The 22,115-nt window shown below is 38.1% G+C and overlaps 2 protein-coding genes and 1 pseudogene across 2 annotated transcripts; all 3 read right to left on the reverse strand.

Moving 5' to 3' along the window:
* Nucleotides 1-672: 672 nt before the first annotated feature.
* On the reverse strand, nucleotides 673-2,037 carry LOC144250677 (grancalcin). The gene has a single exon (XM_077793631.1). The coding sequence runs from the start codon at nucleotides 1,996-1,998 to the stop codon at nucleotides 1,354-1,356; it is 645 nt and encodes a 214-aa protein (XP_077649757.1). The 5' UTR covers nucleotides 1,999-2,037; the 3' UTR covers nucleotides 673-1,353.
* Nucleotides 2,038-6,906: 4,869 nt separating this feature from the next.
* On the reverse strand, nucleotides 6,907-16,057 carry LOC144253388 (phosphatidylinositol N-acetylglucosaminyltransferase subunit P pseudogene; annotated as a pseudogene).
* A 277-nt stretch (nucleotides 16,058-16,334) lies between these two features.
* LOC113177582 (iron-sulfur cluster assembly 1 homolog, mitochondrial) lies at nucleotides 16,335-16,885 on the reverse strand. Its single transcript, XM_026382133.2, has one exon. It carries the CDS (start codon nucleotides 16,854-16,856, stop codon nucleotides 16,467-16,469), a length of 390 nt encoding a protein of 129 aa, XP_026237918.2. The 5' UTR covers nucleotides 16,857-16,885; the 3' UTR covers nucleotides 16,335-16,466.
* Between the last annotated feature and the right edge of the window lie 5,230 nt (nucleotides 16,886-22,115).

A 22,115-nucleotide genomic window follows, 5' to 3' on the forward strand; every position in this document is an offset into this window, starting at 1 on the left:
TGCTTATAAATCCTGCTTAGCCTGGTTGTGGGAAGAAGTGGAGTCATACTGTAATAGTTCTTGACTTCCTTGTGGTTCTCAGTCTTCTCAGAAGGAGCATGTGAAAAAGGAGAGGTTTGAGCAAATTTCAGTACTTGCTCCCTGTTCCTTCCCTCTTCCCCCTAGGCTAGATGGACCTACATGAAGATTTGAGTAGAAGTGATTGGGAGGTGGATAGGATGTGCAAGAGAGGTATAAGAAAATAAATTTTTTCTTCGCAACTGCATTTCCAGAGAATTATATAAACAATCACATAAGTTTTAAAAGGTTCCCTACTAAAAGATTGCTTGGAGGGCTGGGGCTATGGCTCAGTGGTAGAGCATTCACCTAGCATGCATCTGGCATTGGGTTCGATCCTCAGCATCACCTAAAAATAAAATAAACATAATGTGTCCATCTGCAACTAAAATATAAACACACACACACACACACACACACACACACACACATATATATATATATATATATATATATATATATATATATATATATATATAAAGATTGCTTGGAGGAATTATTCAGACTCTCAAATGGTGACCCTAAATCCTAATTTGTCACAGTTGGTGTGTATTGTTTCAGTATACTGAGCTCAAAATGCCATCCATTCATCCTTTTTTTTTTTTTCTGGTTTTTAAAGAACTTTTTATTTCACAGTAGACAGTATAATATATTGAAGAAAAATATGCAGTGCAAAAAAATTTTAAAAAGGAAAAGCAATGCCTACTGTAGTTTTTTTTCTATAGATTCAAATTAGGATACATTTGTAGTAACTGCAATTTTCTTCTTCATAGGCAAAAACCTAAAAGGTTATGTTCTTTGATTATGTGATCAAAGAACAAATCCTACTACAAAGATGGCACAAAATCCAGACTTTCCCTTCTAGCTGACCCTCAAACACCTCCCTCTACAAATACAATTCAAAAGTGTAATCTGTATCTCTCATATAAGTATAAATTTATCTAAGCTTTAGTCATTTGGCTTCTTTACATAATCTTACATAATTTCATTAGTACATTCCTCTAGGTTTTCACTGTTAAAAATTAAGGGTAAGAAGTTTTGACACCAATTAATTCTGTGCCAATATTCTACAACAGTGTGCAGATATTTGCAAAATGATAACTTTTGAAAAAAAACAATCTTTCTCTATCTTTTCTTGCTTTGAACTATGGATTAAAGTAAAAACACATAGTTAGGAAAAAAATTAAACAAGTAGGATCAGAAAAAGCACCCAGAGTTTTAATTTAAGTTAGTCCAGTTCACTTCTTCCAAGCAAACAAATTCACAGTATTTCTTCTGCTTTCAAATACAAGGCATTCAAATTACCATGGTCCCCTGCAAAAAGTCATCATAAATTAAGTTCACACACCCTTGTTGCAAGTGGTCTCTTCTCCTAAAGAAATCTGTCAATGCTCGAAGCTTCACACAGCAAGCAACGTAATCATCAAAGAAAATTCTGCCATTCTTACTATAACGTCTAACAATAGCAGTTAACGTTTGAGGACTCAGCCTATAGCCCATAATAGCAATGGCTTGACTCAGCTCATGATGCTCTACTGTGCCACTTCGGTCTTGATCAATGGTCATGAAGTTCTGTTTCCAGGCATTAAGAGCTGCCCAAAGCTCCTTGAATTCATTAAACCCCATTTTTCCTGTGTAATCTCTATCCAACATGGCAATCATAATTCTGCACGTTTCCAAACTGAAGGGAGAATAAGTTCCACTGATTCCAGACTGTGTCAAACATTTCTGAAGTTCCTCAGCATCCACTTCACCATCCTGTCCAGCAACAGCAGTGAAATAGTTCCACATAGCATCATCAGCTGAAGAATAATTGTCTGAATATGCTGGGTACCCAGAGTAACCACCAGGGAACATGTTTGGACCTGTTCCTGGCATTTGCATTCCTGGCATCTGACCACTAAAATTTCCAAACCCTCCTCCATATCCCGGGTAGGCCATGAAGAGCCGATCAAGTGTCACCCAATAGTCACTCTTGAGTTGGCGTTCGCCCTTGTGATACCGCTGGTTACAGAGTTCTGCTCCCTCACATGTTAAAGTACAACACTAGAGAAGCATGCCAAGGCAAGCATATAAAGCAGGGTTTATTTTAAAAGGGGGAATATAGACTTCTCCTGAGAAGGAGAAGGGGGCCATAGCTGGTATCCTGGTATCCCCCCATTCATCCTTAAGGAAATCCTATGTTACCAAAGTTTGGTTACCAACCAAACCTGGCTGATTCTTTAAAAAAATCCGTTCTAGTTTTCTTTTTCTTTTTTTTTTTTTTAATTTTACTACACTTTATTTTTTTAATGGATACAATACCTTTATTTTATTTATTTATCTTTATATGATGCTGAGGATTGAACTCAGGGTGTCACATGTGCTAGACAAGCACTCTACCACTGAGCTACAACCCCAACTATCGTTCTAGAGTTCTTGATATCATATAGACTATTTTTTCCAAAACAATAACTACATCAGAACAAAATATAGGCAAATTGTTTACTATGAATTACTGTTATACACTATTCTATCAAGAAAATACTCAATAACTAACTCTAAAGCCATTAAGGATCACTGGATTTGGGTGCTGTGGTGCATACCTGTAATCCCAGTGGCTCAGTAGGCTGAGGCAGGAGGTTCGAAAGTTCAAAGGCAGCCTCAGCAATGGTGAGGTACTAAGCAACTCAGGGAGACCCTGTCTCTAGATAAAATACAAGAAAGGGCTAGGGATGTGGCTCAGTGGTTGAGTGTATGCTACCTGGGAAAAAAAAAAAAAAAGATCAATGGTATTGTGGTCAGTCTGAATCATTAGACAGGCATTATATATGAATCAATATTCTTTCATAAATTTCAAAGTATGGGGCTGGAATTGTGGCTCAGCAGTAGAGCACTTGCTTAGGACTGGCAGGACCTGGGTTCGATTCTCAGCACCACATAAAAATAAAGACATTGTGTTGTGTCCATCTACAAAAAAGATTCATTTTCTCTCTCTCTCTCTCTCTCTCTCTCTCTCTCTCTCTCTCTCTCTCAGTATGAATGCTTTATTAATATTTGTATTAAAATAGTATTGTTAAGAAGTAGGAGAGGTTTATTGATTGATGAGTTTCATTTTTAAATGTTACATGGTATGCCAGTGTGTCTGATGAAGTTTAGTTGTAGTAACAAAAACCCTTTAGCCTTTTGGATCAGTGATAGAATATAAGGAACTGGAAAATCTGGATTAGGACATTTCCAGTTTGACCTCCATGCATACTTTCTAGAATGCATGATTTTATTCTTTAAAAAATTTTTTTTTAGTTGTAGATGGACACAATGCCTTTATTTTTATGTGGTGCTGAGAATTGAACCCAGTGCCTCACATGTGCTAGGCAAGCACTCTACCACTGAGCCACAACCCCAGGCCCACATTATTTTATTCTTTATTTCTAATCTAAAATATTGGTAGCATTTTATAAACTGTATGCAAGCTTCTTGTCATAGAAAGAGAACTGAGAGAAAAAACCAGCATTTCTTCAATGCTAGTGACAAAGTCTGCACAGTATTTAACTAATGGAAAGGAATAATGTTAGTATTTATTGAGCACCTACCCTGTGCTAGGCACATTGATCAGTGCTCTTGACCGTCATATGATTAAATCTTTATTGACCATATTTTAACATAGTAATTTCAGCCTATCCTACAGATTAAGAAATTGAAGTTTAGAAAAATTATGTAACTCAGTAGTAAAGTGCTTATCTGGTATGTGTGAGGCTCTGGGTTCAATTCCCAGAACCGCATATAAAAAAATAATAGAAAACAAATATTATATCATGTATGCACAAACAGAAATGATAGAGGCAAAATTCAAATTTGGTGACATCCAACCAAAGTTCTTTCTTCAATAACTACATCCAGCAAGCCAGTTCATTCGGGTATTGAAACATATTTTACAATTCACTTTTTTCCTAGATGATACTTGAGGATGTAATTTTTAAAAACAAATGTTTTAGGCATAGGGGTGTAGCTCAGTGGGAGAGCACTTGGCTAACATACATGAGGCCCTGGATTGAATTCCCAGGACTGCAAACAATAAAAATCAAAACCTCAGAAGTTTCACAAGGTCACAGGGGACTAGCAAGCCAGCAAATCATTTATTTCCCTGCAGGCTAAAATCATCTTGTCTATGTCACTTGACCCACATCTTTGTGATCCTATTTATAGGTACTTTAGAAAATAAGAAAATTCAGGACTGGGGGTATAGTTCAGTAGTAAAGTGCTTTCCTAGTATGTGCAAGGCACTAGATTCAATCCCCAGCACCAAAAAAAAATAAATAAATAAAAATAAAATAAAATAAATAAAAAATAAAATAAGGAAAATCATGGGTTTACCTGCAGGCAGTTGTTTTGTCTACACCTGTACTACACTGCGGCTCTTCTGTCTGGTTTTCAGACATTGACAGAATGATGATATATAATTACCACAAACATGGTGAATTGAAACAGCATAAATGTCTCCTGTAGCTCTGTAGGTCAGAAGTCCAACATGGGTATCACTAGGCCAAAACCCAGGTGTCAGCCAGCTCTAGGGAAGAATCCATTGTCTCCCCTTTTCCAGTTTCTAGCAGCTGCCCTCAGCCCTTGGCTCACGGCTCCCTTCTACCTTCAGCGCTGGCAGTGGCAGGCTGAGTCTTCAGGTTGTATCCCTCTACCCTGGCTTCTGTTGTGCTCTAACTTTTCTTTCACTTTTAAGGACCCCTGTGATTACACTGGGTCAAACCAGATCATCCAGGATAGTCTCCCTGTTTTAAGGTCCACTAGTTTAGCAGCCTTCATTTTGTCTGCTACCTCAATTCCCTTTGCCACACAAGGTAACATAGTCACAAGTTCTGGGAATGTGAAGGTAGACATGTTGGTTGGGTGTGGGCGTTATTCTGCCCACCATGGATGGCTACTTTTCAGTATGGCATAGAAGAGCCCAGGCTTTAAAATAAGGCTGATCTGAACATTGGCTCTGCCATCAACTGGATGTCTCCCACTGCCAAGTCACTAAACCTCTCAAAACCTATTTCCTTGCCCTTAAAACAGGTGATTAAAGGGCTGCGGGTGTAGCTCAGTGGTAGAGCGCTTGCCTAGCACATGGGAGGCACTGTGTTTGATCCTCAGCACCACATAAAAATAAATAAAGGTATCATGTCCATCCACAACTAAAAAATAAAAATAAATAAATAAAAATAGGTGATTACAGGGCTGGGGATGTAGCTCAGTGGTAGAGTCCTTGCCTTGCATTTACATGACCCTGGGTTCAATCTTCAGAACTGGCTGGAGGTGAGGGGTGGGAGGCAGATTATAACTGTACACTCCACAGAGTTGTTTTGACCTTTAATTATTTTTTTTAATTTTTTTTAGTTGTTGATGGACCTTTATTTTATTTATTTATGAACCCACTGCTTCACACATGCTAGGCAATTACTTTACCACTGAGTCACTAACCCTGACCCCTGTTTTGACCTTTAAATGAGAAAATAAAGTTCTTATCTCATGCCTGGCACAGAAAAAGTACTAAATAACCTTAACTGTTATAATTAGACCCATAGTCAGTACTACCAATCCACATCCCAGGTGACTGGGAGCATCTGTGCTTGTTATCTTCATTTTTCCTTTAATTGAATGGTTGCCTTAAATCCTTCCCAAACCAAACAGTGTATTGATCCTAAATAAACACATAAAATATGAATGAAGATACTTTAGTTCACTTTTAGTTACAGCTATTTTTTTCCCATTGTTCTCTGTCTAGAGAACAAAGAGGCAAACATGAATATTCTAGATTTCTTCTATTTTAAAATGGAAATCTTCTCCTAATCATAAAAAATATATTCACATTCAAAGGAAAAACTAAGAAATCACTATCCATTCACTTTCACACATGTGGCTTTTCCTATAGTTGTGGTCTTCCCTTGAATAAGGGAGTGGCCATAGTTGGTCATCCCATTTGCCTTTCAGCTTTCAAAAGGATGAAGTTAATGAGTGGTCTGTTGGGTTCAGAGCTCATTGTTACATCCATATTAGCCAGCCCTTAAAAGGGATAGCATAGAGCTGGGGATATAGTTTAGTGGTAAGGGCTTACCTAGCATATGCAAGGTCCTGGGTTTAATCCTGGCACGATACACACACACACACACACACGCACAAACAATATTATAAAATATTTAATGATATAGAAAAATGTGTATAAATAAAAAGTTATGAAATAGTATACCTTGTTCCATATCAATTTTGAAAAACAAATCCCTGAAAGAATCAGTAGTTTTCTCCAAGAGGTAGGGATTATGAGTGATTTTTATATTCTTTGCTTTCTCATATTTATGATTTTTTATAATAATTATATATTGCTTTTGTAGTAGGAATAAGCAAAATGTCTTTTTCTTATTTAGAAATATGATGGTGGTAAACTACTCCTGAATCAGATGCTTGTTCTAAGCAAGCCCAGATGTTGAACCACTGGGAAGTCCTGATGCAGAGCCACTGTGGATTTCTGGTGCTGGGATTCACTTGACTGGGCCAAACTGTGAGGTGTGCACTGGAAAGCAGGGAACTAGCAACTGAAATTCAGCCTGGAGATACTGAAGGATGTGGATCACCGGTGTGCTTCATAATTGATTGCAGATGCTTCAATTTTATTTATTTATTTTTAATGCTGTATTTTATTTATTCTATTAATGATGAATATTTTAAAACATTTACAATATTCATTAAAATTTACTTGGGAAGAACAACTTTCAATTTTTTACATTTCAATATTGAGCAATAATAAGAGAAAATAGATAATTGTGGTCAAAATTATTCCGTCAAAACATCATGCTTGATATTAGCATCTTGACATGCAACTCAGTTTTTGGTGTAAAGTTCTTTGGCTGCAAGAAAGAACATTTCGTTTACTTTACTAATGGGACTCTCTGTTTTTTTTAATTTTTTTTCAGTTGTAGATGGACTCAATACCTTTATTTTATTTGTTTATTTATATGTGATGCTGAGGATAGAACCCAGGGGCTAATGCATGTGAGGCAAGTGCTCTACCACTGAGCCACAACCCCAGTCCCTAGGACTCTCTGTTAATGCTGGGATGGCCTCTGCTTGGTATTTCTTCTGCTGTTGATTTTTAGCATAGTTATCTGTGATTGTATGAATGGAGTTAAGTGGAGAAGCACTCATCATGTTAATTCCAAATAAGAATACATAACCCATTCCTATAGTAATAAGGAGGTAAACAGGTAACTCGACTGCCCAATATTTTGATGCCAGTAGGTTATGCCTAATGAGTTTAGCTAACATTCAGGAATAAAAGCCCAGTGATGGGGGTGGATCTCCTAAAAATCAAAGGGAGATCAGTAGAGGAAAGGGACTAAGGGGTGGGAGGTTAGAGGGAGGAGAGAGATTCTGAGAAGTTATATTAGTCAAATTATATTGTCACATTGTGTACATGTATGAATATATAATGACAAATCTCATCAATGTGTACAACTGTAATCCACCAATTTAAAAATGTGGGGAAAAAAAGAAGCAGGAAAAATAAAATTGATGGTTTATAGATTGTCGGCTATAAGGTGGGTAGGCACCATCCAATCAGTTGAAAACCTAAATAAAACAAAAGACTGGGCTGGGATGTAGCTCAGTTGTAGAGTGCTTGTTTAACATGTTCAAAGACCTGAGTTTAATTCCCTGATACTGGATACGACAACAAAACCAACCAACCAACCAAAACAGGACATAAATAAATAAATAAATAAATAAATAACCTCCCCCAGCAAGAGGGAATTCTGCAGCAGTTTTTGAAATGGAACTGCAACACTGGTTCTTCTCTAGATCTCTATCCTGATACCTAATTTGGAAATTTTGGACTTTCCACTTTCCAAATTTTTAAAAATTTTTTTATTTGTAGATGGACACAATATCTTTATTTTTATGTTGTGCTGGGACCAAACCCAGGGCCCCATGCATGCAAGGCAAGCACTCTACCACTGAGCCACCACCCCAGCCCATTTTCCAAAATTTTATGAGCCCATTCCTCAAAATATATCAATCTCTTTCTCCTTGCCTATTTCTTTTTCTTAATTTTTTATTTGTTCTTTTTAGTTATATATGATAGTAGAGTGTATTTTGACATACATACATGGAATATAATTTCCCATTATTATGAATGTACATGATTTGGAGTTTCACTAGTTGTGAATTCATATATGAACATAGGAAAGTTATATCTGATTCATTCTACTGTCTTTTCTGTTCCCATCTTCCCTCCCTTCCCTTCATTCCCCTTTGTCTAATCCAATGAACTTCTAATCTACCCACCCCACTATTGTGTGTAAGCATCCATATATCAGAACATCTCGTCTTTGTTTTTTGGTCTTGGCTTATTTCACTTAGCATGGCTTATTTCACTGCTCCAGTTCCATCCATTTACCAGCAAATGCCATAATTTTATTTTTCTTTATGGCTAAATAATATTCCATTGTGTACCACATTTTGTTTATTCAATCATCTGTTGAAGGGCAGCTGGATTGGTTCCATAGCTTAGTTACTGTGAATTGGATTGCTATGAACATTGATGTCGCTGCATCAATGTAGTAATCATGTAGTATGCTGATTTTAAGTCATTGTTGGTATATACCGAAGAGTAGGGTAACTGAGTCAAATGGTGGTTCCATTCCAAGTTTTCTAAGGAATCTGCTTTGCTTTCCAGAGTGGTTGCACCAATTTGCAGTCCTACCAGCAATGTATGAGTGTGCCTTTTCCCCCCACATCCTTGCCAACATTTGTTGTTACTTGTATTCTTGATAATTGCCATTCTGACTATAGTGAGATGAAATCTCAGTGTAGCTTTAATTTGCAATTCTCTAATTGCTAGAGATGTTGAACATTTTTTCATGTATTTCTTGACCAATCAGACTTCTTCTGTGAAGTGTCTGTTCATTTCATTTGCCCATTTATTGACTGGGTTATTGGTGTTTTTTGTGTTTTTTGAGTTCCTTGTATATCCTAGAGATTAATGCTCTATCTAAGGTGTATGTGGCAAAGATTTTCTCCTATTATGTAGGCTCTCTCTTCATTTTCTTGATTGTTTCCTTTGCTATAAAGAAGCTTTTTAGTTTGATTTCATCCCATTTATTGATTCTTGATTTTATTTCTTGTGCTTTAGGAGTCTTGTTGGGGAATTTAGTTCCTGAGCTGACATGATAGAGATTTGGGTCAACTTTTTCTTTCAGTAGGCACAGGATTTCTGGTCTAATACCTAGGTCCTTAGTCCACTTTGAGTTTTGTGTAGGTTGAGAGATAGGGGTTTAATTTCATTTTGCTACATATGGATTTTCAGTTTTCCCAGCACCATTTGATGAAGAGGCTATCTTTTCTCCAATGTATGTTTTTGGCGCCTTTGTCTAGTATGAGATAACTGTATTTATGTGGGTTTATCCTTGTGTCTCCTATTCTGTGCCATTGGTCTTCATGTCTATTTTGGTGCCAATACCATGCTGTTTTTGTTATATAGCTCTGTAGTATAACTTAAGATCTGGTATTGTGATGCCTTCTGCTTCACTTTTCCAACTGAGGATTGCTTTGGCTATTCTGGGCCTCTTATTTTTCCAAATGAATTTTTTGACTGCCTTTTCTATTTCCATGAAGAACGCCATTGGAACCTTAATAGGAATTGCATTAAATCTGTATAGCACTTTCGGTAGTATAGCCATTTTGATAGTATTGAATCTGCCTATTAAGAACATGGGAGATCTTTCCATCGTTTAAGGTCTTCTTCAATTTCTTAATTTAGTGTTCTGTTTTCATTCTAGAGTTCTTTTACCTCCTTTGTTAGATTGATTCCCAAAGTTTTTTTTTTTTTTTGAGGCCATTGTGAATGGGGTAGTTTTCCTAATTTCTCTTTCAGTGGATTCATCACTGGATACATAGGAATGCATTTGCTTTATGGATCTTGATTTTATATCCTGATACTTTGCTGAATTCATTTATGAGTTCTATAAGTTTTCTGGTGGAGTTTTTGGATCTTCTAAATATAGAATCATGATATCAGCAAACAGTGATAGTTTGACTTCTTCTTTTCCTATTTGTATCCACTTAATTTCTTTCTTCTAATTCCTCTGTAGATTTTCAAGGATGATGTTGAATAGAAGTGGTGAAAGAGGACATCGTTGTCTTGTTAAGTTTTTAAAGGGAATGCTTTCATTTTTTCTGCATTTAGAATGATGTTAGCCGTGGGTTTAGCCATATAGCTTTTACAATGTTGAGGTACGTTTCTACTATTCCTAGTTTTTCATTGAACTTGAATGGATACTGTATTTTGTCAAATGCCTTTTCTGCATCTATTGAGATAATCATGTGATTCTTGTTTTTAAGTCTATTGATGATGAATTATGATGAATTATTGATTTCCATGTGTTGAAACCAATTTGCATCCCTGGGATGAACTCCACTAGATCCTGGTGCATTATCTTTTTAATATGTTTTTTTATGCAATTTGTCAGGACTTTATTAAGAATTTTTGTATCTATGTTCATCAGGGATTTGGTCTGAAGTTTTCTTTCCTTGATGTGTCTTTGGTTTTGGTATCAGGGTGATACTAGCTTCATAGAAAGAGTTTGGAAGGGTTCCCTCCTTTTTTATTTCATGGAATAATTTAAGGAGGATTGGTGTTAGTTCTTCTTTGAAAGTCTGGTAGAACTTGGCTGAGAATATGTCTGGTCCTGGGCTTTTCTTTATTTGTGGGCTTTTGATGGCATTTTTAATTTCATTATTTGAAACAGATATGTTTAAATTTTCTATGTCCTCATGATACAATTTAGATAGGTCATATGTCTCTAGAAATTTTTTTTATGTCTTCATTTTATGGGAGTATAAATTTTCAAAATAGTTTCTTCAATAGTGTCCATTGTGATATTTCCCTTTTCATCGTGAATTTTAGAAATTTGAGTTTTCTGTCTATTTCTGTTTAATAGCTTGGGTAAGGGTTTATCGATTTTATTTATTTTTTCAAAGAACCAATTCTTTGTTTCTTCAGTTTTTGGATTTTTTTGTTTCAATTTCATTAATTTCAGCTCTGATTTTCATTATTTTCTGTCTTCTACTGCTTTTGTTGTTGCTTTGTTCTTTTTCTAGGGATTTAGATGTCATGTTAGGTTATTTAATTGTTGACTTTCTTTTTTTTTTTTTTTTTTTGATACAGGAGGTTGAACTCAGGGGCACTCAACCACTGAGCCATATCCCTAGCTTAGCCTCTCACTTTTGCTGAGGCTGGCTTTGAACTTCCGATCCTCATGTCTCAGCCCCATGAGCTGCTGGGATCATAGGCATGCGCCTCCGCACCTGGATTAACTGTTCACTTTCTATTCTTTTAATGAATGAGTTCAATGCAATGAACTTTCCTCAGTACTGCCTTTTAGTGTCCTAGATATTTTGATATGTTGTGTTGCTATTCTTATTCACCTCTAAGTATTTTTTTAATCTCATTCCTGATTTATTCTGCTATCCATTGGTCATTCAATAGCATATTATTTAGTCTACAGGTGTTGGGGTAGCTTGTATCTTTTATTTTATTGTTGATTTCTAATTTCATTCCATTATGATCTGATAGAATGCAAAGTATTATCTCTATTTATTGTATTTACTAAGAGCTGCTTTGTGTCCTAAGATATGGTCTATTTTATAGAAGGATCCATGTACTACTGAGAAGAAAGGGTATTCAGTCATTGATGGATGAAATGTTCTATATATGTCTGTGAAGTATAAATTATTAATGGAATTTTTTAAAGCTTTATAGCTTCTCTATTTAGTTTTTGTTTGGAGAATCTATCCAGTGGTGAGAGAGGTGTGTTAAAGTCACCCAGTATTATTATGTTGAGGTCTATTTGATTCTTGAAATTAAGAAGGGTTTGTTTTAATATATGTAGATGCTTCATTGTTTGGGGCATAAATATTTACAATTGTTATGTCTTCCTGATGTATAATTCACTTAAGCAGTATGAAATGGCCTTCTTTGTCCCTTCTGATTAACTTTGACTTAAAGTCCCTTTATCTGATATGAATATAGAAAACTCTGCTTGTTTAGGAGATTCATATGAATGATATGTTTTCCCCGTCCTTTTACCTTCAGTCTGTTGATGTCTTTGCCTATGAGGTGAGCCTCTTGGAGATAGCATATTGTTGGGTTCTGCTTTTTAATCCAATCTGCCAGTCTATATCTTTGATTGATGAGATTAAGTAATTTACATTCAATCTTATTATTGGAAAATTATTTTTATTCCCTTACCATAAACACAGTAAATTTTCAAAAAGTGTTCACAATTTATAGAACAGAAGTGCTATAGGACATGATTATCAGGGAGAGGAGCAAAGACAGAAGTAAAAAATTAAAGGAAGAGTGAATGGAAGAATAATAGAGATTGGCTGTTAGCAGAAGACAAAGAGAGAAAGAAGGGAAACAGAAAAGTGAGAGAATATATATACACACACACACACACACACACACACACAAACATTTAAAAAATTACAAATAAAAGAATGAAAAATAACTGAAATATACTAATTGAACTTCCTAGTCCTCAAAAAAACTGATCAATGAAAAATAACTTACATCAAAAATTCTGTCTGGTCAGGCATGGATTGTGAGTTCAAAGCCAGCCTCAGCAAAAGCAAGGAGGTAAGCAGTTCAGTGAGACCATGTCTCTAAATAAAATACAATGTAGAGCTAGGGAAGTGGCTCAGTGGTCTAGTGCCACTGAATTCAATCCCTGGTACCCTCCCCTCAAATGCATTCTACTCTCATGTGTAACTAATTAGAACAAATGAAAAAAATAATTAAAAATTCTAAAAATGAGAAACAGTACCAAATATGAGTGTATGAATGTCCATGAACCATTAAGATCACAAATGAACATAGAAAAGGGAAAAAAAAAAGATCTTGATGAAAAGTTACGGAGTTGTTTCTGTTGGAGTTCAAAATATTCTGAGCTTCCCTTCTCAGCAGTTTTAGGTGGGTCGCTGGAGTGTGATGCTTGCTCACTTCAGGGTTAGGTTGCTGGAGTGACAGAGGTAATCCCATAGGCAGAATTCCCAGAGTCAGGATTTAGGCTTTGGTAGGCTCCATGTTCTTCACTGAATGCCATTTAGTCTGGAGATTTTAAATCAGCACACCAGGGCCCAGCTATTGCCAGTTGCTGGAGGACTATACGCTGCAGCACTATACCCCAAAGATCTCCCCTGGCTTCCATGTGGTGGAGGAGCTAATTCTTAGTTATTGCATTACCTGTGGACCCCACATTTCCTGGTCTCTGGTTTAGTCTCCAAAATCAATATCTCTCACCCCTACTCTTTTGGAATCCCAGCCAGGTGAGTCTCTCTCAGCCAGTTCTGTAAGCAGATAGTTTGGAGGGGGAGAGGGAGAGCCAGGTGCATTTCCTTGACCTGTTATCCCCTGTGTAAGTCTCTTTCCACATTTGATTTTCTCCTTAGGCACATTCCATGTTGTGCAGTGTGGGTTTCCCAGGCCTGTATTTTGAACCAAACTCAGATTTGCCAGAAATCAGCTTCAGCTGCAAAATGGTTTCTTCCTCTGTCCTCCACATGCAGTCGAGATATATTTGGCTTCTTTCTGGCACAAGGAAAAGTTTAGTTGGGCAGTTTCTTTCAGTTGAATGGGGCGGTGTCTTTGATTGCTAAACTCTCCATGCCCAGACACACCTCAGGGCTTATCCCTCCGCTTTGCTCACAGATAGACCACTCTGGGTGGTGCCTCCAACTGTGGCAGCAGCTGTGGCTCTGGGGATTTATTTCTTATTTTATTATATCTAGTCTCCTGAGTCCCCTGCTTTGAATATCAAATATTAAATTCCAGTAAAGAATGCCCCCTCCCCCCTTTTTTTGTTCACCCACCTTGCTGAGAAGCTGCCTATTTGCTTTCTAGATTTCATTCCATGGAGCAGCCAGGAAAGTGACCTTCTCTATTCCACTATCTTGAAAACCCTCCTCAACTCTTTCTCTACCTCCCTACCTCCCTCTTTCCCTCCTCCATATATACCCCCCACACTTACTCGTTCCCATCTACTGCCGGCATTACAAGAGGATTGTCCTAAGGATTAAAACCAAGATAGTGGACAAAATTATTGGTTTTAGGCTTTCCATACTGAATTATGCCCATTGTTCAAGTGGATGCCAAACAATTTACCCTTTTAATCCATTTGTTTCTAGCATTTCAGGTTGATACATTTGTACCTAGGCATGCTGCTCCTTTGGTTTTATTTCATGTTATCTCTACATGGCTGAGTTGATCTGTATAGCCCAAATGGACCCCTATGCCTTGGAGGGTCCTCCCTGTGTAAACCCCTATTAGAGGAACCCTGTGAGGAAGGTGGCACATTGCTCCGAGTACTTTAAGCAGGTGCTCATAAAGTTGTGGTCACTCAACTACACAGTAGTCTTGCATGGGAGGGAGAGGTATCAAAATACTCATTTAAAAGACAAACTGTGGGCTGGAAATATACCTTATTGGTAGAGCACTTGCCTAGCATGTGTGAGGCCCTGGGTTCAATCCCTAGCACTGCAAAAAAAAAAAAAAAAAGAGAGAGAGAGAGAGACAGACAGACAGACAGACAGACAGACAAATTATGAAGAGTTGAGTCAAAAGATCCTACAAGTTATCATCCCAAACTCTCTTAAAATAGATATAATTATTATTTATACTCTTGTTGGGAGCAGAGTCAGAACTCACATTTCTCACTCTCAAGTTGTTTACCTTTCTTGCTCCTTCTTTTTACCTGAGTGCTTGTAACATATGCTGAAGGTTCTAATTCAGGTGCCTTTCCTACCTAGAAAACAGTTCTTGTCTATGCTCCAACAGCTTCCTGTACTTCCCTGGCTTTCTTTATTTACTTCTTAAAATACTAAATTTAATTTACATCTCATCTCCCCTAGTCTGTAAGGTCGATGAGGACAAAGACTATCTCTTTTATTTATTTTCATATTTCTAGCACCTATCATGGTGCTGAGCATATGTACCTCAGTTGGTTTTATTAATTGAGTTGCAAGACTCAAAGATGTGCAAAATATAAGAGCCCGTCAGGATTCCAGGTTCTCTTCAAGTACTTATTCATGAAACTCTGGAATTCGATGAATATTTGAGAGACTGATGAAGATTCATATCTATCTCTTTAGTTTAGATGACTTTTGCATCAGTGGGACACAATATAATATTAGCATCATTGAGAAATGCTGGAATCTGTTGTAGACTACTGAGAGAAATGAACAAAAATTATGCAATACAAATGACAGTTTAATATGTGCTACAGACTAACAAAGAAACTAAGGAATGCCTAAGAGGATGTTGAATATGACTTTCCTCTTGCCTCAGAAATCACATCTAGAATCCCACAACAGAAGGTCAAAATATTCCTCTTTCCAAAGCCAATCAGTTTGGGCCAGATGATACTTCCTAAGAGATCTTCCAATTTTAACTATCACTGGAGAATATCCACCTTCCTTCCCATTCTTTAATATATTGAGGAGAGGGCTGGCAATATAGCTCAATTGGTAGAGCACTAGTCTAGCATGTGTGAGGCCCTGAGGCCCTGGGTTCAAATCCCAGTAAAGAAAAACATAAAACAAAACTCTGTGAGGGAAGTGAATGTTTCAGTTATCTATTGCAGGTACTTTATTATCTGTCATGATTTCTGCTGATCAGGGATTTGGAAAGGGTGTGAGTGAGTGATTCTGACTCTGGGCGTCTCATATACTTGCATACAGGTAGGTGGAATAGCAGGGGGCTGTAGTAAGTGGGGCTGACCGGGCATTTCTTTCTTTGTCTCAAAACCTCTTCCTGTGGTTTCTCTACATGGGCGAGTTTGAGCTTCCTCACAGCAGTCAGACTGCTTATCTGGCAGCTCAGGGCTACATGCAGGAGTATTCCAGCCAGGAAGGCACAGTTCTGGGACCAAGACTCAGTGTGCCACTTTTGCCGTACTATGTTGCCTGAAACAGTCATGAAAGCCTGTCTACTTTCAATGAGAGGGGACATAGACCCTCCCCTCCTCTCTATCTAAATATGTCAAACATTTAAAAAAAAAAAAAAAAAAAGCCAAACATGGGGCTGGGATTGTGGCTCAGTGATAGAGCACTTGCCTAGCATGTGTGAGATACTGGGTGTGATTCTCAGCACCACATATAAATAAATAAACAAACAAGTAAATACAAAGGTCCATTGACAACTAAAAATATCTATCTATCTATCTATCTATTTTTTTTTCCATTTTCAAAATGCATCACTTTATTTTCCTCACAAGGTGGCCACATATTATAAACCTTAGGCATGTGACAGTGACATGATTTCTTCAGCAAGCTCCAAGGTTTCAGCAAGCTTTCCTGGAGTTTACAGCCAGAAGAGTCCTGAGGTTTCAAATATTAAAGCTTTCTCCACAGCCACAAGTTCCTTTGATGTTTGGGTTATTGAAGACAAACTCACTGGATAATTTGTCTTCAACATAGTCCATTTCTGTTCCTAAAAGTGTCAGCTGTGCTTTCTTTTCGATGAACACTCTGACTCCATCTTGAACAACTTCTTCATCAGAATCTCCCTTTGTCTTTGTATATTCCAGAATGTAAGAAAGGCCATTACAACCCCTAGTTCGGACACCGACTTTCACACCTACGTGCTCAGGCTTATCTTTAAGAAGCTGTTTTATCTTGTTTACTGCTGAAGGTGTCAGGGTGAGGGCGGCTCGGGTGGGCTGCAGCTTCCTCTTGCTCACAGCCCGGACAGTGGCTCGGACTAACGAGGCCGACATCTTCCACGTCCCGGCGCCCAGGTGCCTCGGGCGGGCCGGAGCTCGGCCACCTCAACCTCTCTCCATGGACACCGCGGGCGCATTGATATCTATCTATTTTTAAACCCAAACATAATATGGGAGATACTAGAAACGAGATTACTGATTCTCTGAATCAGTAATACTGAAGGTATATCTGGTCACAGGGATCATATTAACAGTCATGGGGCTTTGTTCTAAGAAGAATATGCTTTTTCCATGTAGGGAAAGGTCACCAGATCATTATTTGTAACTGTTGGGTGTGCCTTCTCATTCCCCACTTGGAAATCTGCCTAGACAGCACATTTTAATTGTCCTTTGCTTTCCTGAGCACAGAGAATGTAGGAGAGGAGTCCAGTGATAAGTGATTCTTATCAACTCTGTTTAGAGTGGCAAGGAGAGGTGAGTTTCCTGGGGCCAAGAAAGTACTGACTGTTAGTTTCTCCCCAGGAGAGCTTCTGAACAGGCAAGCAGGCCAAACAACAAAAATCTGTGGACTATAAGCCTCAGGATACGGTTTTCCCATAAGGGGGATGTGTGCATTGAGGAGAGCCTAGAGAATTTACATGGTATAAACTGCATTTGCATACTTGCAACCTAGAGGGTATCTCAATAAAGACATGAGCTGAGGGAGAATTCCAATAAGTATCCAGGCCAGGGCTCAATCTGAGATGCAGAACCAGCAGGAAATTCATTATAAGGAATTGGCATATGCTCTTGTGGGCCTGGATAAGTAAGTCTGAAGTCTGTGGCAGGCAGGTGGGCAGGAAGGGGAGATTAAGAACTAGTTGATGCTGGGCATGCTGGAGGCCCTGGGTTCAATTCTCCATAAGGCAGGAAGCAAGTTGGAAACCCATAAGCATGGCTGAAGTCTGTTGTCCACAAGCAGTAAGAAAAGATATATCATGAGCAGGTTAGAACTCAAATATTTTGAAATCTCTGAATTTAAGAAAGGACTAGCTCCCTTTTAAAGGACTGACCTAATTAAGTCAGGCCTATTCTCACTTTAGTCTATTTTTCATAAAGTTAACTGATAGGGGACTTGTATCACATCTGCAAAATCCCTTCACAGTATTATTTAGATTACTGTCGTTTTGTTTTTTGTAAGCGCTAGGCAAGGGTTTTACTTCTGAGCAACTTCAGCCCTAGATTTGTGTCTGCTTAAGTAACTGGGGACTGTAGTTCAGTCTAGCCACGTTTACAGATCAAAAATTCATTATATGACAGCAGTACATATGTGCCAGTACACCAGAGGAGATAGAGCCTAGAAGAATGAGACAGAAGCTTTTGAGAGAAATCTGTCTCCTTTCTATGGCCTTCAAAGGGAGGAACTAGGAGGAATGAAATAGCAACCACAGCTCCTCCTTCTTCATGTCCCTGGACCTATAGATCTGACTTGAAGTTGGAAAGGGAAAGCTTTGAATGGATATAAAATAAAACTTCAACAATGAACAGTGAATGGAAAGTTATGGAATCTAACTAAGATAGGATGAAGATCATTTTTGTCCATCAAAGAAGGGAAATGTGACGTAGCATATTTGGTTATGGTACCTGGAAACAAAATTACACTGAGTTGAATCAACTAGATAACAAAATTATTAGATTATGAAAATTAGATGGGACGAACTACTGCAGATGTTTAAACATGAAGAAGGAGGAGGAGGGGGCTGGGGTTGGAGCTCAGTGGTAGAGCACTCACCTAGCACGTGTGAGGCCCTGGGTTTGATCCTCAGCGCCACAAATAAATAAATAAATAAAGTAAAGGCATTGTGTTCAACTATACCTAAAAAATTGAAAAAAAAAAAAGTAGGAGGAGGAAGAAAAGGAAGAGGAGGAGGAGGAGGAAACAAATGGCTGGAGAAGTCAGGAAAAGCTTGTTTCTAAAGATAGAATTTGTATTGGACCTTAAAAGATGAGCAGTGTTTAAAAAGTTTGAGCAAAAGGGAGTCAGTGAGAATAAAGGCTTAGGAAATGATATGTGCACATATGGAATGAGGTCAGGGATTGCTGGACTAATTGCTCAGAGCAAAGTTTTTGTGTTAAGGAACTAATTATTGATAGGTGCTATATTAAGCAGAGTATTGAGACAGAGGCAGAGGAGTTGAAATTTGATAAGGTAGAGAGTAGTTCTATAATGAACTCTAGGTTCTTTCCTTGAGGAAAGCTTTGAGGAAAGTTTTTGTTTCTTTTGAATCTTTTAAAAACAGAGTAATGTGACAGTGGAAAAATATAGATGGGTTTTAGAGAAAGATTGGGATTCAAAGAGGGTAGTTAGGATGTCTTTGAGTTATTTTTTCATTATTGTGACCAAAATACTTAATGAGAACAACTTAGAGAAGGAAAGGTTTATTTTGGGCTCATGGTTTTTGAGATTCAACCTACGATTGGCCACTCCATTGCTCTGGGCCAAAGATGAGGCAAAAACATTATGGTGGAAGTGTGTGGTAGAGGAGAGCTGCCCAATTCATGGCAGCCAGGAAACAGAAGGAGCAACTTGACCCAGGATAAGAAATAATCCCCAAAGATACACTCCCAGTGATCTACTTCCTTCAGCCTCATCCCACCTGCCTATAGTTACTACCCAGTAGTCCATTTAAATTATTAATTCATCAAATAGATTAATCAAATGGATTAATCCACTATGAGGCTAAAGCTCTCATAATCTAATCATTTCATCTCTGAACATTGTTACATTGGATATCATATTTCTGACACATGAGCTTTTGAGGGAACACTTCATATCCATAATATTTTGCCCCAGACCCCTAAAATCTCATGTTTATCCTACAGTACAAAATGCATTCAGTTCATCTCCAAGAGTCCTCATAGTGTTAATAGTTCCAGCATTGCCTCCAAAGTTTAAGTCCAAAGTCTCCTTCAAGACTCAAAGCAAACTCTTGGCTGTGAGACCCTAAAAAAATCAAAAGCCAGTTACATGCATCCAATATATAGTGGCAAAGAATAAGAATTCCCATTCCAAAAGAAAGGAATAAGTGCTTAAAAAGAAGGGATGGAACCAGCGCAAGACCAAAACTCAGCCAAGTAAACATTAGGTTCTGTAATTCCCTGTTTGGCATCCTGTGTACCTGGTGATGAGATGTGAACTCCAAAGGGCTTGGGCTGTCCCACCTTTATGGCCTTGTTGGTAAGGCCTAGATGCAGCCCAGATGGCCTTCCTCTTAGGCTAGCTCTCTCTGCAGCCAACAGCTTTTCTTTGCAGATGTTCCACATTACTGGCATCTCTTAATCCTTGGGGGTCTTCACTACAGTTTTGGCTTAATTCTCACAGTTTCATGCATTGCCCTCACAGAGATTTAGACCTTGTCACATTTTGCTTGGCCTCCCAGGTCTTCCTTTGTGAATCTAAACCTCTAGCGTCCTGCATTCCTGCAGAACCAACAAGATATACTACCAGATAAAGCAGTGGCCAGGTCTTTTTGGACCATGGATGCAGTGGCATCTGAGTGTCTGGGCAGCTGAATGCAGTAAAATTAATCCTGGGGAGACAACTTTCTCTTCACCACTGTGTGAGCAGGTGACCCCATCCACAGGTCTTTTATCAGAGAAAGAGGTTTTACCCTTGAGCCTGTGGGTGTGATCTTGCTGATTGCTGAGATTCCCTCAAGGCATATTTTCTATTTTCTTTGTGGAAGGTACTTGGCTTCTTTTTAGTGGAGGTACTTTCTTCAACAACCACACCTTCCTTGTGTCCAGTTTTTCACATGCCTTTATGGTCAAACTGCAAGTTTTAAAATCTTCTCTGCTTTCTGCTGGTTATTCTCATAGTAAACCTGATAACAAACATCCAACAATATCAGTGCCAGTTCCTGAATGCTGTGCTGCCTTGAAATTTCCTCTTCCAGATTAACAAGTCCATCACCTTTAATTTGGGCCTCACATACAAAGTCTCAAGACATGGGCAAAATGTAGATGAGTTATTTGTCAGAAAGTAACATATGTGGCCTCTAGTCCGATTCCCAAATAGAGTCCTCATTCCCTTTTGAAACCTCATGAGCACAGTCTTTACTGTTCACATTCCTATATATATTGTGGTCTTCTGAGCTCTCACCAGAATAGCTCATTAAGCTTTGCTTACAAGATTCTAAGGTTTTTCCAGCCTGTGTCTCTGAACTTTTCCAAACTCCTTCCATAAATCAGTTCCAAAGGCTTCTGAACCAAATGGTCAGGTTAGCCACAGCAATGATCCTACTCTCAATATCAATTTCTGTGTTAGTCCACTTTTCATCACTGTGACTAAAATACCTAATAAGAGCAACTCAGAGGAGGAAAAGTTTATTTCAGCCCATATTTTCAGAGATTCACTTCATGGTCAGCTTGATTCATGGTGTTTTTTTTGTTTGTTTGTTTCCCCATGCTCTGGGTCGAAATGAGGAAGGGCATGGTGGAAGAAAGCTGCTGAGCTCATAGCAGCTGGGAAGGAGAAAGAGAGCAAAGATCTAGGGACAGGATATAATCCCCAAGGGCATATACTTAGTGACCAGCTTCCTTCAGCATTGCCCCACCTGTCTTCAGTTACCACCTATTAGACCATTCAAATTAATAATCCATCAAATGGATCAATCCACTGATGAGGTTACAACCATAATAATTTAATCAGTTCACCTATTAATATTGATTGCTACCAACACATAAGCTTTTCAGTGGTTTCTTTCATATTCAACTGTAATGGGATGTGGTTGCAGTTATTTTAGATAGGAATGGACAATAACTTGACCCAGAATCATAAAAGTAAAATGGAATTGGAGGAAAAGGCAAAATATGAGGAATATTTCAAAGACAAAAACAGTAATATTGATGACCAAATGGGAGTGTAATGGCAGAAATAATAATTTAGAGTATTCTTTGATTTCTAGTTTGAGGGTCTAAAAGAATGGTGACATCACAAATATAAATGAGAAAATAGGAAAGGAAAATCTACTCGGGAGAACAAGGCTATTAATTCAATTTGAGGTTATTAAAGCTGAAACCATGATTTGAGGTGGAATGTTCTAGAAGTTGGAAATAAAGAATAGTCAGATTAGTCTGATAGGGGCATATTGGAAGGGCTGAAAGGGATAGGTCCATGCTAAGAAACTGAAGGACTTGGGGGAATGTATGGTGTTTTTTTCCCCATGACTTTCCAGCCAAAGGCAGTCCCTTTTAAAAGAAAAAAGAGTAAATAGAATAGAACAGTTGGCTCTCCAGATGGTGTCAAAGAACAGAATTAGATTTGATTTCTGG

This window comes from Urocitellus parryii, chromosome 2 (assembly GCF_045843805.1).
Source record: "Urocitellus parryii isolate mUroPar1 chromosome 2, mUroPar1.hap1, whole genome shotgun sequence".
In the NCBI taxonomy this organism is placed as follows: Eukaryota; Metazoa; Chordata; class Mammalia; order Rodentia; family Sciuridae; genus Urocitellus; species Urocitellus parryii.